The sequence below is a fragment of the Paroedura picta genome, chromosome 8 (genome assembly GCF_049243985.1).
Source record: "Paroedura picta isolate Pp20150507F chromosome 8, Ppicta_v3.0, whole genome shotgun sequence".
Taxonomy (NCBI): Eukaryota; Metazoa; Chordata; class Lepidosauria; order Squamata; family Gekkonidae; genus Paroedura; species Paroedura picta.
This window is the reverse complement of record NC_135376.1, coordinates 33,260,148-33,274,746: the sequence shown is the minus strand read 5'-3', so window position 1 is coordinate 33,274,746 and position 14,599 is coordinate 33,260,148. Positions and strand designations below refer to the sequence as shown.

The 14,599-nt window shown below is 41.6% G+C and overlaps 1 protein-coding gene across 2 annotated transcripts in view; it reads left to right on the top strand.

Annotated features, from left to right (window-relative positions):
• CLSTN2 (calsyntenin 2) overlaps positions 1–14,599 on the top strand; it is a 429,057-nt gene that overhangs the window by 377,912 nt on the left and 36,546 nt on the right. For both annotated transcript variants that reach the window (XM_077348948.1, XM_077348949.1), the window contains exons 10-12: positions 2,040–2,206; positions 7,801–7,949; positions 8,629–8,855. In XM_077348948.1, the coding sequence (XP_077205063.1) occupies positions 2,040–2,206; positions 7,801–7,949; positions 8,629–8,855 (543 nt within the window). The remainder of the gene's footprint in view (positions 1–2,039; positions 2,207–7,800; positions 7,950–8,628; positions 8,856–14,599) is intronic.

The following is a 14,599-nucleotide window of genomic DNA, read 5'->3' as shown; positions in this document are numbered from 1 at the left end:
CAGTGGAGAAATCAGAGTTGAAAAATGTCATGAGCATCCCTTGATATCCCTTGATTTTCTTTCCATGTGCATAAAAGTGCTCTGCCTATCAAAAGGAATCCACAGCAACCAAACCTCACTCCATTGGGAATGCCATGGGAGCCCCCAAACATAGTAGCCAGTTTGGTGTAGTGGTTAGGAGTGCAGACTTCTAATCTGGCATGCCAGGTTCGATTCTGCGCTCCCCCACATGCAACCAGCTGGGTGACCTTGGGCTCGCCACGGCACTGATAAAACTGTTCTGACCGAGCAGGGATATCAGCGCTCTCTCAGCCTCACCCACCCCACAGGGTGTCTGTTGTGGGGAGAGGAATGGGAAGGCGACTGTAAGCCGCTTTGAGCCTCCTTCGGGTAGGGAAAAGCGGCATATAAGAACCAACTCTTCTTCTTCTTCTTCTTCTTCTTCTTCTTCTTCTTCTTCTTCTTCTTCTTCTTCTTCTTCTTCTTCTTCTTCTTCTTCTTCTTCTTCTTCTTCTTCTTCTTCTTCTTCTTCTTCTTCTTCTTCTTCTTCTTCTTCTTCTTCTTCTTCTTCTTCTTCTTTTCTGTTGATTGATCCTATAGAGCAGGCAGACAAGTGGGCCAGATGCCCAGTTGTCCTCCTGCAGAGCTTTCTTCTGAAAGATGAAGGCAGACTGAGGGGAGGTACCAGGCACACAAGGAAGATGGCAGTAGTCAGCACCATACATCAAAAGCTTAGAATGACTGGAAGTATAAAGCTGGCTGGTTGGAGAGTGAAGATTGGAGTACATGTGTGCCCAGAACTGTAGAGGTATAATGACTGAGCTGGTAGGTGCTTGCCCTCTGGGTAATACTGGTTAACTATGAATTCTAGATGATCAGTTGTTGGATCCCTGGGAACAAGTACATGGATGAACATAGATACTCAGTCTATGCCAGGGTTAGTCAAACTGCGGCCCTCCAGATATCCATGGACTACAATTCCCAGAAGCCCCTGCCAGCGAATGCTGGCAGGGGCTTCTGGGAATTGTAGTCCATGGACATCTGGAGGGCCGCAGTTTGACTAACCCTGGTCTATGCAGTCTACTATGCAAAATGAATTATATGATGGTAGCACTAGGTAAAAGTAACAACAATAGGCCTCAGACTGCCCCACCAGTGTCATCTGAGCATAGACTCTTCATATTGATGAATAATGTTCACTTTCCTGTTTCATTCCCTAAATCTGAGAAAAAATGTTCTTACTTGGGAGTAATCTCAAATGATTCATTCTCTTTGTATGAAATGGTTTTCTTTTCTTTCTTTCTTTCTTTCTTTTTTTCTTTCTTTCTTTCTTTCTTTCTTTCTTTCTTTCTTTCTTTCTTTCTTTCTTTCTTTCTTTCTTTCTTTCTTTCTTTCTTTCTTTCTTTCTTTCTTTCTTTCTTTCTTTCTTTCTTTCTTTCTTTCTTTTTTTGTCTACCAGCCAGTCATTTTCATTCAGGTTTTATTTCAGCATTCCTTTCTAAGAGGCATATTGCAGGCAAACTGGTAGAAAGATAATTTGTTAATTTAACATCAACTAATAATACATCACTTAATGAGCTTTTCTGCTTCCAGAAACATTTTTGGATGATGTTTCTATTTAATTATTTGGTTTTACATTTTCTTTTATCTATAGAATTACAAATTTAGTTTGAGATATGATGATTTGATATTTGAAATCATAAAGAACTTTCCATCGTACGGTGGGATGGTGGGCTGATATTTTGTAGCCATGTTTCCTATGAGTATACTTTGCAGCTGATTTATATGCCTTTAAAAACAGGAGCTTGGAATAATGGAAGTGGTATTACAATCATAAGCATAATGGTGAATGCATGAGTAGCTGTGCTTAAACCATATTTTAGTTGAAATTCTGATCATGATAAAATGGCAGCTGGAATGCTCACTGTGTCTGTTTTGAAAGACCACTTTGGAACACCTGATAGTCATAAATAAATCCCTATGCAGGCATTATTATCAGTGATGATTTGAGATTCTTGTTTTGTATTTTTTTTAAACAGGTGGTGAAGTCACTAAACCCAGATTTGCTCAGTATTTCCGTGGCAGCCTCGCCAGCCTCACTATCCGACCAGGCAAAATTGAAAGTCAGAAAGTGATTTCCTGTTTGCAGGCCTGCAAGGAAGGTCTGGATATTAACTCCCTGGAGAGTCTTGGCCAAGGAATAAAGGTGAGGGATGAACTGACATCCTCTTTGATAACATTTAAAGTTGATTTATACAGTGGAGAACAGGAGTCAGAGTACAAATGTACTCCCAGAGGCAATATCATTTGCCAGAAAGTCATGCAAGGAAAGTGTGGAACCAAAAAGAAGGTATAAAACTGCAAAGATTATTTCTAGTATAAATCTACAGAAACTAGATACCATGCATGGTTTTTTTCCAGGTCATTTTCTCAATATATATTGAAACAAGTTCTCTTTCCAGTCTATGCATCACAGTGTGTGTGTGTGAGAGAGGGGGGGGGGGGGCGGGTAGTACTTGTGTATTTTTGGAAAATGCAAGATCTGCACTCTGCATTATTGAACATAATATGAAGAATATCCTGCAGGAGGCATTGGAGGTGATGTGTATTTAACATAGTTAGAATTGGAACTCCTTGATAGTTTTCACATAATCTCCTCCAGTGTCCTGATTGGCTCAACAGCAGAATTCCTCCTACTTTGAACACACTTTCTCCTTGCTGTCCTCGAGAATAGAATTGAACAGAAAAATTACTGCAGACAACAGTTAGAACAGTTATTTAGGTCTCTTCTGTTACTATGCATAGTTATTTTTCTTCATGAATAAAATGTTTATATTCTTCAAGCAGCCTGGTTAAAGCCTGCACTCCTTAACTGAAACTCTGATTTAAGTTCTTCCAAATGGGCATGTATTTTTTTATTATTCCCTCTGTACACTCAGTTGGGATGATGCATATAGAATCTGTCTGATCATTTTAATGGAAGATCTATTGATGCCACTGTAATCACTTATGTTATTCTTATATGCATAATATTAAAAACTAGTAAAAAAGCCCATTGTATTCCAAATACAATGGGCCCTAGCAGGGGGGTGGAGAGCGAGGGACTGGCGAGGGCAGGGTGAGGAAAGGTAGCTTACCGGTGAGAGGGCTGTAGCGACGTCGGGCAGCTCCTTCGCGGCGGGCAGCTCCTTGGGTGGCTCCTTCTCGGCGGGCAGCTCCTTCGGCGGGCGGCTCCCGGGCGCGTTCTTCTTGCCGGCGGCCATCTTCTTGTTCCGGCGATGCATTTTTAGAGGCCGGGGGCTCCCTGGGCGGCGGCGGGCGCGGCCGGCGGGCGCGGCCCGCGGGCGCGGCCCGCGGGTGCGGCCCGATCCGCGGGTGCGGCCGGCGGGCGCGGCCGGCGGGTGCGGCCCGATCCGCGGGCGCGGCCGGCGGGCGCGGCCCGATCCGCGGGCGCGGCCGGCGGGCGCGGCCCGATCCGCGGGCGCGGCCCGCGGGCGCGGCCCGCGGGCGCGGCCCGATGCGTGGGTGCGGCCCCCGCGGGGGCGGCCCCCACGGGCGCGGCCCGATGTCCTGCCGGTCCCCAGCCTAATAAAGGTTGGGGACCACTGGCTTAGAGGTTCTTAGAGGCTGGCTGGCTTGGAGCAACTGCGAGCTGCGCTACGCGCGGCTCGCAGTTGCTCCGGCAAGGAATCGGAGGGACCAATCGGCAGGCGCTTCACGCCTGCCTATTGGTCCCTCCGATAGTCTGTCATGAGGAAGGGGCCAATCGGCACCCTTCCTCATCCCGGACACAGCCCGCCTTCCAAGGGCTTACTGGTTTATTTAGTCCGTGGCGCCCGTGGCGCCACGGGCGGTGTAAAGATGTTATGCAAATAAGAAACATACACAAATATAAGATGGAGTTGGTAACCGGTCATGTTGTCTGTAAAATTTCAAAGAACTGATATGGGATTTCTATAAATGTAAGAGAAGACAAAATTACACAAAATTTTAAAAGTATCCTCAGCAGTCACCTTTATAATGGAATGGTATAAGTACACTTATCTATAAATATAGAAAAATATAACAGTTAAGGTCATATATATTCAACAAGAATTTGAATAACTTGGTAGAAACACCTGTCTGAAAAAAATGCATATAAGTAGATATGTGATTTAGTTAAAAATTATCATGCTCTCTGCCAGCTCTTGTTTCTCCTATGATCAATAGAAAAACAGTTCTATAATACCGTTGTCGTGTTTGAAGCCTAGTATTCTTTGAAGCCTACTTAAGGAATGCCAGGGTTACTTGTCTTCAGTTTTACCTCCAACAGCTGGTGCAGTATGGACAAGAAGTTGTCTGTGATCTACCTGTGGGCTGGAGGTGGGGGGATGAATGCAAGAGTTTAATTTTTTCAGCTTCAAAACATTTTCAATCTCAGATCTACAAGCTGGTAGGGCGCAAGTTTCTTCTTTCATTTTTACCTTTTGAGCTGTTTTGAGAGTCAGAGTGACAGCAGGAAGCCAAAATGAAAGAAACTGTCAGAGAGAGGGCTCATGCAGTGCTTCCTAGTTGGCCTGACAGTGACAAGTCTTGATGAAAGAACCACAGTTGCCCTTAGACTGGAACAGAGCGTTAATATAGACAGATGGTTCCCAATTTTCAAAAACAGCTATATACAAATTGCACTTGTACATAACACTGTACACTGATCATGAATGCACAATAGTGTTCTCTGTAAAAAAGACATGAAGAGTGCACTGATAATAGCCACTTTACATAGTAACCAGTCTGTCTATCTTAATAGAGTGCATCTGGTCTGTATCATAATAGACACCTGTTACAATTTCAATAAATGCAACAACAAACATAGAAAATGATTTTTTACAACTGCTGTTTTGCTATCCTTAATTAAATTGAAATTGAAAAAGACATGTATACGTGGGCACCATAACATAAATAGCTTTACACTAACATACAGAGGCATCCTAAGCAGATTTACATCCTTCTAAGCCTGCTTGGGGTGGCACTTGTTGTTGCCGGCTTCGTTCCCTTCAGGACAGCCCTTGGAAGCCCACACTTTCACAGTTCATGCAGGTTCAAGAGCCTTTGGAGACAAATGCCCTAGCTGTGGTGAGATAAAACTATTCAGTCTGAAGCACCAGACATATGGGCTGCAGTGCTTTAGGATCAAACTGCATGAGTTGAGTTTATGAGTTGGGTCTAGGTTGTCCAGCTTGGGTTTCCCAAACCAAGCTTGTTTTCCTTACAGTCACACAGCAGCTTCAGAAAAAAAGGCTTTTTTAAATTCCCCAGCAGACCAACTGGATTTTGGATGACAGTTTGGGACTGAGCAGGGACTCCTGCCTTTTCTGCCTATGCCACTTTCATGAGAGAAACATACATAAATATAATGTAGAGTTCTCTTATAGCTGGATAAATATGCCATATCAACCTGTCCAGTTGTAACAAATGCTAGTTTATACACAAGGATGGTGTCATGTTGTCAACCATGCTGGTTTAATTGTTATTGCAGGTAATCAGAAAGTGAACAAAACATAATTATTATTAACAACAAATTCTCATACAGAAGCAATAAGAACAACAAATTCACATACATAAATGCTGACTGCAGGTGATCTATTACAACTACAATAATGCACAAGACCTATGTAAATCTGATAGGGGTTCCAAGTTGGCATGTTCCTTAGTAATTCAAACAATCCTGTCACAGCATTTCAGGGAAATTAAGCCAAAAACAAAAGACCCTTGATTAACCTCCCCCCACACACACACACACAAAAATAAACAACAATAACAATAAAACACAAAGTAACATCCTTGATGGTTTCTTTGAAAGAGCTGGGTGGGCATATCTGGTCCACCCCTGGCCACACAGGCCCGGCTTCTTCCTGTGTACATGGCCCTGCCCTGGCCTAGCCTCTGATGGTGACTGCAACAACAAAGGGATTGTGGAAGAATCAATGTTCCCTTGCTGTGGGCCATCTGAGGCCTTGATTCAGGCCAGGGCTGGAAGGGAGCCGGAATAGTGGTGACATTGTGTGTATGCGGGGATTAGCCCCACTGCCCTGCTGCCACCAGCCACGCCTTTCCTTCCCATACATAATCAATCAGGGAGAGGTTTTATATCAGTGTTGATTCAAAAACAGCATCCCCAGTCAGAATTTCTATCACTTTGTTCTGGTACATGTACTACAAGGTCAGTAGTGATCTGTGATCTGGCTGTGATCTGTGATCGGTCTGATCAGGAGTTGATATGTCTAGTAGTCTATGAATGCATACATTCAATTAAAACAAGGAACTATTAATTAAAGGAACTATAATTAAAACAAAGACCATTTCTGCATGAGGAATCTTTTCCACAACCTTTGAATGTTGGCGGGTTTTAGAGCCCCCACATGATGTCACCCACATCCCGAGGTATCCAGTAGCTGGGTAGAGTTTTGGCCATTTTTTACTTGCGATTCCGTGAATTGCCAAAACTGGATTTACATCCCTAAATCACGTGTCCCACTGGTTAGCAACCAGCGATAAGCCTGTATGGAGGAGGAAATGCATGATAGTCTTGGCAGCTTTGTCTCACCCTTGCACCAGCCCTCCCCGCTCCATTTCCTGCTCTGAGTAATTAAAAAAAATGGTGCAGTCCTCATTGCAGCGCGACTGCAAACCTACATTATCAAAGGTAAAATGAAATCTTCTTTAAAGTGTCCATGGTCTTTTGGGGATCAGGTAGGCAAAACACAGCCCCATTTGTGTTTTCTGGAAGTGCGGAATGATTTTGGAAAGAGGGGGGTGGCAGATGATCAAGCATCCTTCTCCCGATCATACAGAGGTCTGAGCACCTTGTTGTTAAGCCAACCATTAACACAAAATGTCTTTTTGGGCTCCATGGACTATTTTCAGTGTCTCAGAAATCCACCCAGACAATAATAAACTACAAAATAACATGAATTCCCCCCCCCAAAAAAGGGGGGCGTGTTGTATCATTCTGGCATTTCTCCATAGCAACACAGCAGTGTTGATTTTTATTAAAAATGCATCTGTGTTGTGTCATTATTACATAGCAATGCAGAAATGTCTTTAAAAAACTGGGGGCTGGGCAGAGGGGAGAAAGTTTTAGTCCAAGAGAGAACCACGAGAGAGTGGTGGCTTGGTGTGATTGACAAGCCAAGGAGCAAAGGGAGAAGTTTGACTTGTTTTCCCTTGTAGCCTCATCAGGAGGCAAAAAGCCATGATGGGGCAGAGGGAAAAGGTGGGAGGGGTATCCCCATGAGGAGGGCTGCAAACATGAGATTTAGCATCATGTGTTTGCAAACAGGAAGCCACACACATTTTGCCCCTCCATGCGGAAATGGTATAAATAATTCTACCCCAAAAATGTATGAATGTCCTGCACTACACAGGATACTATTCTGGATCATGTAGAGATATACTGACCATCATATGTCATCATAATGAGGGGCAGTTCCAGCTAAAACACAATAGTTAAATTTGAACACCAGAGAAAACCATCTCAATTCACAGTAGTGACACAGTGCACTGACTTTTAATTTTCTTTTTCTATTAATTATAGCTACAATAACTACTAGTATGTGTTGTAGATTAGTGCCTGGTGAGTGCTTTTTCTTAAAAGGCTTTTATATACAGAACAAATATTAGCTATTAAAATTATAGTTTTTCTTTGCTTTATTATGAATTTTACCAGTCTTTAAGAAGCATTCTGTGGAAATCTATTTTTTCTAAGCATTCTGTTCTGTATACCATCCCCAAGTACTAATTTTATAATCCCCCCCCCACCAGTATCACTTCAATCCTTCTCAGTCAGTACTTGTTATGGAAGGAGATGACATTGAGAATATAAATCAAGCTCTCCAAAAGGTCTCCTATATCAACTCAAGACAGTTTCCTACTTCAGGCATTCGTCGTCTTAAAGTCTCATCTAAAGTCCAGTAAGTTAAATTCTTTAAAGTTGATTAATCTAGCAATAGTTTGGTAAATTTCATGTTACTTAGATATTTTTTTATTAATGAAATACAAATAAGTATGTATCAAAGCTAGGAATTTACCTAATTGGCTCTTTTTAAAAAAATAATTGCATTTATTTTCACAAAGAAATAATTTCAGCTTTGGAGTCATTTCCTAATTCCTGCATGCCCATTGACAGTTCTGGGTGTGCATGAAATGGGATCCTGGTGCATTCATTGTAAAAGGATTATTAGGTTCTTGATGCACTTTTAACAAGATAGCTGTAGCAAGCCCATTAAGTATCAGTTTGAGTACCTAATGTAAAATGAATAACAATTACAAACCAGCTAATCGCGTTTTAACTATTGAATATTTGTTATATGTTGTTTAAGGATTTGAATGTTATATGTGCAGTGACTTTGCCAAAGATCCATGACTGCCAGTGATATGTTTAGTTAGACATAATATTTGTGCTCCTCATATTCACATGGGGCTCAGAACAGTTCCATAGCTGATCAATGAGCAGGCACAAAAATGGAAATGTCTAGGGGGGAAATTTATCCACTGGATGAACAGTTGTTCTTTAGAGTTTGTATTTCCAGAAAAGGGAAGAATCTTTGCTAAAGCCTCTTCCATAAAGTTAATAAATAATATATTTTTCAGATGTTTTGGTGAAGATATCTGCATTAGTATCCCAGATATAGATGCCTATGTAATGGTATTTCAGGCGAAGGAGCCCAAGATTACAATAAATGGAATGGATCATTTTGCAAGACCGGCTACACAATTTGAAAATGAGAGAGGCGTGAATCTCTTACCAGATATCAGAATTGTCAGCACAGTCACCAAAATGGAACATCCTCCTGATTTTAAAGAAACTACAGATAGAGGTTTGTAGGTTTTGTTTTAAGATGAGTTATAGCTTCTGTGACAGCAGTGACTTAGCCACAGGGAACAAAGTAATGAATGATACCCTGCTGAGAAGCATCTCTGTTGTATGTTTAATGTTGAGGTGCAAACCCAACTAAGACTGTTCCAGGTGTGAATGGAATTATGTAGGTTTCTGTAATCCAATACAATTTGGTTCTATGAAAGAAGGGTAGAGATAAATATACTGACATGCAACTGGGTGTGCAGGCTAATATATACAAAATTATCCAATATATTTTGTAGAATTGTTGTAAATTTTCAGTATATTTACTGATGCATTAATATCCTACCCTTCAACAATTAATGGTCCCTGGGCAGATTCAAAAAGTTAATTACAAAACATAAAATATAATAATGGATAATAATAACAATAATAGCCACAGAGGACTTGTTTCAATGACAAACAAATCTTATCTATTTTTTCATTTTGTCAAATAATACCTTCTGGTTTATTTATGAAGAATATATGAATGAAAGCATATATAGATATTCATATAAATCAATACAAATTAAAGTGTGACTGTAACAGTCTATAATCTTTCTGTCAATATCTTTTATCTATCAACATAAGACTGCCTATGCAGCATTGTTGTCTCATAGTTAACCAGTTGACTGGATTAGAGGATATGTCAGATTGTAATAAATCCATTAAAAAGGAAGGTGCACAATTGCAGATAGGTAGCTGCACTTTTGGTGAAATATCAGGAGACTGTGTAGAATAGTAGACCTTCATAGAGCCCATTGTGCAGGAAAATAGGAACTAGGAAGCAATATCATGTCACTCCTATTTTGTGGTCTTTTAACTAGCTACCAATTAGTTTCCATATCCATGTCATGGTTGCCTTCAAATCTCTTCATGACCTGGAGGTCACACAGTTGAAGGACTGCTTCTTTCTCCATGTTTCTGTATGGTAATTTTTCCCAGAAAGGTCTTCTGCCCATTGAAGAAGCTGCAGCATTGGGTTTTGTACTCTGTTTTTCACTACCCAGAGGAGTCTCAAAGCAGCTTACAATTGCTTTCCCTTCCTCTCCCCACAACAGACACACTGACAGAACTGCTCTGTGAGAACAACTTTAACAAGATTGTGACTAGCCCAAGGTCATACAGCTGGCCGCATGTGGAGGAGTGGGGAATCAAACCTGGCACTCCAGATTAGAGATCGCTGCTCGTAAGCACTACACGAAGCTAGCTCTAACTATTACATTGAGTCACATTAGACTGTTGCAAGCTCTTTCAGTAGGTGCCCCACATCTCTGAAGCAGTAACCCAGAAAAGGTCAGGGGATTCCTACTCACCTGGCTATCGACTGAAACTGAAAAACAGAACTGTCCCAAAGAGCTTTGACAAAGGGTATGTTTAGATTGGTTGTTTGGTCTGCTAGTATTTGCATCTATTTTTGCATCTGTTGTTTTAATGTGTGTTTTATTAAATATTTTAATACAATTTATATATTTCATCTTCAGAGACCTGCTTCATGTGGTTTGCAAAATAAATGGCAAAATCATAAACCATAAAATTATTAAATACTATTCACCAGCAAAATAATACATTTTCCCAGAAAGAGTCACATCCTTATTTTTGTATCACTGTATTTCTGTTTCTTATCTTTCTTTCCCCACTTCAACGTCCATTGCTAAATCCCAATGATGCCCATATCTAATGTCTCCTGTTTGCTCTACTTCCATTTATGTGTCAATAGATAAAATACCAGTTCATGTTTGCTATAAATTTATTGCTGTTCTGTTATTTTCCACCAGTGTCTAGAATGTATTGAGTGATCTTTTTTTCTAATCAGTAGCTTCCAAATTGTTATTGAATCTTGATCACTAGAACTTACCAATAGATTGAGCCAACTTTTCTTGTGGATGCTTTTGTTATGTTCAGTTCTGAACCAGTGCTTCTTTCATCTTTATATTTTTAAGTTTTAGGAAATCTGATATCTTCTTAAATAATAAAGGAATTAATTTTCCTGAAATATTGTTTTAGGATAACTCTATCAATTATCTAAATATCTTCTTTTAGTGCCCAGAAAGAATTAAATGTGTTGTGTACATGTAAAGCATTTGTTCATATATTTTACCATTGGGACACATGTGGACTAATAATCTGAAGCTTAATCCTGATAAAATGGAGGTGCAACTGATAAACAGAAAGACTGATCCAGGTATTGAGGTGTTTCCTGTTCTGAATGGGATTGCATCCCTTGTAAAGGAGTAAGCTAATAAGCTTGGAGAAGCTACTTGACCCCAAGCACCTATTGGATAAGAAGTGGTGGTCAACAGCACCATTCACTGGAGAAAAAAAGATGCACTAGGATGCACATTCTGGTAGCAACTGATATAAATTACTGCAGTGCATAGGATTGCCAGCTCTGGGTTAGTATACACCTAGAGATTTTGGGAATAGAGCATTAGAGGATGGGGTTGGGATAGGAGGGACCTCGGCAGGATACAATGCCATAGACTCCATCCTCCAAAGCAGCCTCTTTTTTTTGCAGGTAATGGATCTCTGTAACCTGGAGATCAGCTGTGAAAGTGGAGGATATCCAGTCCCCACCTGGAGGCTGGCAACCCTAAATACACTTTACCTAAGTCTGCTGTCAGAAATTACAATTGGTACAGAAAGCTTCAATAAGGAGGTTGACTGGAATGGATCACAGGGGCAATGTCACTTCAGTTGTATTCATTCTACACTGGCTTCAATTTTTCCCCAGGCAATTCAAAGTGCTTTTATGGCTAGACCTTTAAAGTACTATATGGTTTGGGAACAGCACCCCTGAAGGATCACTTTTTCCCATAAGAAGCTACTCATATTTGGAGGCACTGTTTCAGGTTTTCCTTTTACCTGAGGGTAAATGAGTAGCAAACTGGGAAACAGCCTTCTCAGTCATGGAATCAAAAGAGTGGATTTCCTTCCCTAGTGTGACTTGTTGTGTCTCTGTATCATTTACCTTCTACTAGTGGATGAAAATCTTTTAATTCAATTTAGCATTTCTTTACTTCACCCTTCTTCATTTTTATGTTTTCATAGTTACTTTTTGTGTGTGCGTTGTTTTTCAAGTAGGCAATTATTTTTTTTAAAACTGTTTATAATCTTGATAGCATAATTGAGTGGAAAGACCGGATTAAATTTTTTAAATTAATAGTTTATAGCCTCTTTTTTATTTTACAGGCTGAACATGACTATGTCCATGCTTGGAAATTGAATGAGGGTTTCCTGCTCTTTGTGCTTGTACACAGCAGTAACTTAAGCAGTTTTAGATATTTCTTATCCTGTTTCATTACTGAAGTTTTATCTAAGGATAGGCACAAATTGGGATATGAACCACATTCTCCCATGAAAATGCCCTGATTCATGCCTTCCCAACTGAGGTTTGGGAGAGATACTTCCCCCAAAACATTTCACGGGTCTTTGTCCACTTCGGTTTGGGAGTTCAATTAGCAGTCATTTTAGGCAAACAGCAGATGGGTGTGCATGCCCCGCTGACAGATCACTTCCCTCCCTTTGGAAATGACTTGCAGTCCTTTTGGCCTGAAAGCTGAGAGGTCCATGGACCCCATTGTTAGGCCACAAGAGCTACAAGTGATTTTAACAGCCAAATTGCTTCCCTCCATTTGAAAGGGGGGGAGGGAAGTGACCTTAAAAGGTGTGCAGCCCCAGAGCTCACTGGCCTATTGCCAGGCTGAAAGGGCTACAAGCCACTTCAACCTGCTGCTTCGTTTCCTTGAACTTCTAAGTGAGAAGAAGCCAATCAACTAGCCTAAACCAGACTGGTTCATTGGCGGCAGGGGGAGGGAAGTTATCTGGGTTTGGATGTTCAGGTTGGGAACACTCAGAATCCAAAACCAAACCAGAATTTTCTGGTTCATGACCATCCCTAGTTCGATCTTTGACATTTTATTGATTGTGTTATATTGTATACATAAGCCACCTTGAATATAGTTAGAGAGGCAGTATATTATGTAAAATAAATGAATGACTAAATACTAGCAAAAAACCAGAATGATTAAAGAGCAGCATTATGAGAAGCAAAAGTGAAATACAACAGAGTCATAAAGGACAGGATAAAGGAGTCTTCTGTTTTACAGAGAGAGAGAGAGAGAGAGAGAGAGAGAGAGAGAGAGAGAGAGCGCACAGGCTTGAAGATTTAAATATTTCCTAACACTTCTCTATGCTCTCTGATTTTTGCCCTGACTTGGCAAAACTGGAGCATGCCTGAGAAACCAAATAATTTTCTATTGGAGCCAAATGCAGTGTGGCACAAGATTTAATTCCCCTCTCATGTACATTTATGATTTGCTGAAAAACAGACCCTCCTCCACTTACTTCACACAGGGAAGGAAGGGATTGCCTGTCTTGTAGACCTATCAAGGTTGTATTGTTTCAGTGAAAAACTGCTACTGTAATGCTTTCTCATGACACTGACAAAATTCAGAATCTGAATCAGTAGCTCTCTTATTAAGATAATTTGATCTTTTCTTATCATTGATTCTCTTTTATTTCATCTGCTTTGGAGTCTGTGTACTTACCTATATCATACATCTGTGTGTCAATAGAACTTTGTCAGCATCAGCCAAGGAATCTTTAACCGCTCCTGTGGTATTAAATAAAAGGGTAAGGCCACCTGGGGAGGAGTTAGGGCGGGCCCTGTCCAGGATAAAAACTCAGAGGGCCCATTCAGGAGCGGCAAAGCGGCTCCTGATTGGGCCCTCTGAGTGTCCATCCAGGGCCAAACAGCCAATGGGGAGGCACGCAAAGCACCTTCCTATTGGCCACTCACCAGGACAGACCAAAATTCCATTCACCCAGCCCAGTCTGGCTGCCAGTCTGCTCCTGACCACCGCAGGGAAAGGAGATCGGGCAGGGCTGCCAAGGGTAATGAGAACAGAGGCTTGGACAGGCTGCGCCAGCCCTTTTCGCCCCAAGGCTGTCCTAACTGTCATGTCCAACTGTAACTTTGCCTCAGAACCCTAACAGAGCTGGCAGGAGGTTGGAGAGTGCATTCCCTCCCCCCCCCCTTCAGGCCTGCTGTGAAGGAGCCTCTGACAGGCCCTGACTGAGGGGAGGGAGGCATTTTCCTTCAAAGAGCAATGCAGGGGAGTCTGAGGGCCTTTTTGCCTGCAGTTGGTAGGGAGTGGTGCAGGTGTGTCCCTCCTGGCCTATGGGTTATGGCCAGCCCTTACCAGCAACTGTTTGTATTCTGGGGCGCAGACAGGCAGACCAGCATCAGTCCTGTGAGTCTGGAAAGTGCAGGAAGATCTAAATAAATATTTACAGCCTGAAACTGTAAATAGAGAACAAGTAAATGTCTGGAGACACATAGTAACTGAAATGACTTATTGGGCTGGCAAATAACCTTGGCCTGGCAAATTAAAAAAAAAACAGTATAAAAAACCTTACTAAGGTCAAGACTGCTGTGCACAGAGAGTTTTCCTCTTAGGATTGCCAGCTTCCCTGTGAGCCTTGCTACCCCACCTCCCTCATGTGGAGTCTGCTATGGGGAGAGAAAGTGAAGATGATTGGAAAATGCTTTGAGACACCTAAGGCCTGCTGGGTCACTGCTGCCCATTCCCAGTTCTCTCAGAGCTCTCACACCCCCACATACCTCACAGGTTGACTATTGTGGAGAGACGAATGGAAAAGGTGTTTGTAAACCGCTTTGAGACTCCTTTGGGTAGTAAGCAATAGGGTACAAAAATCCGT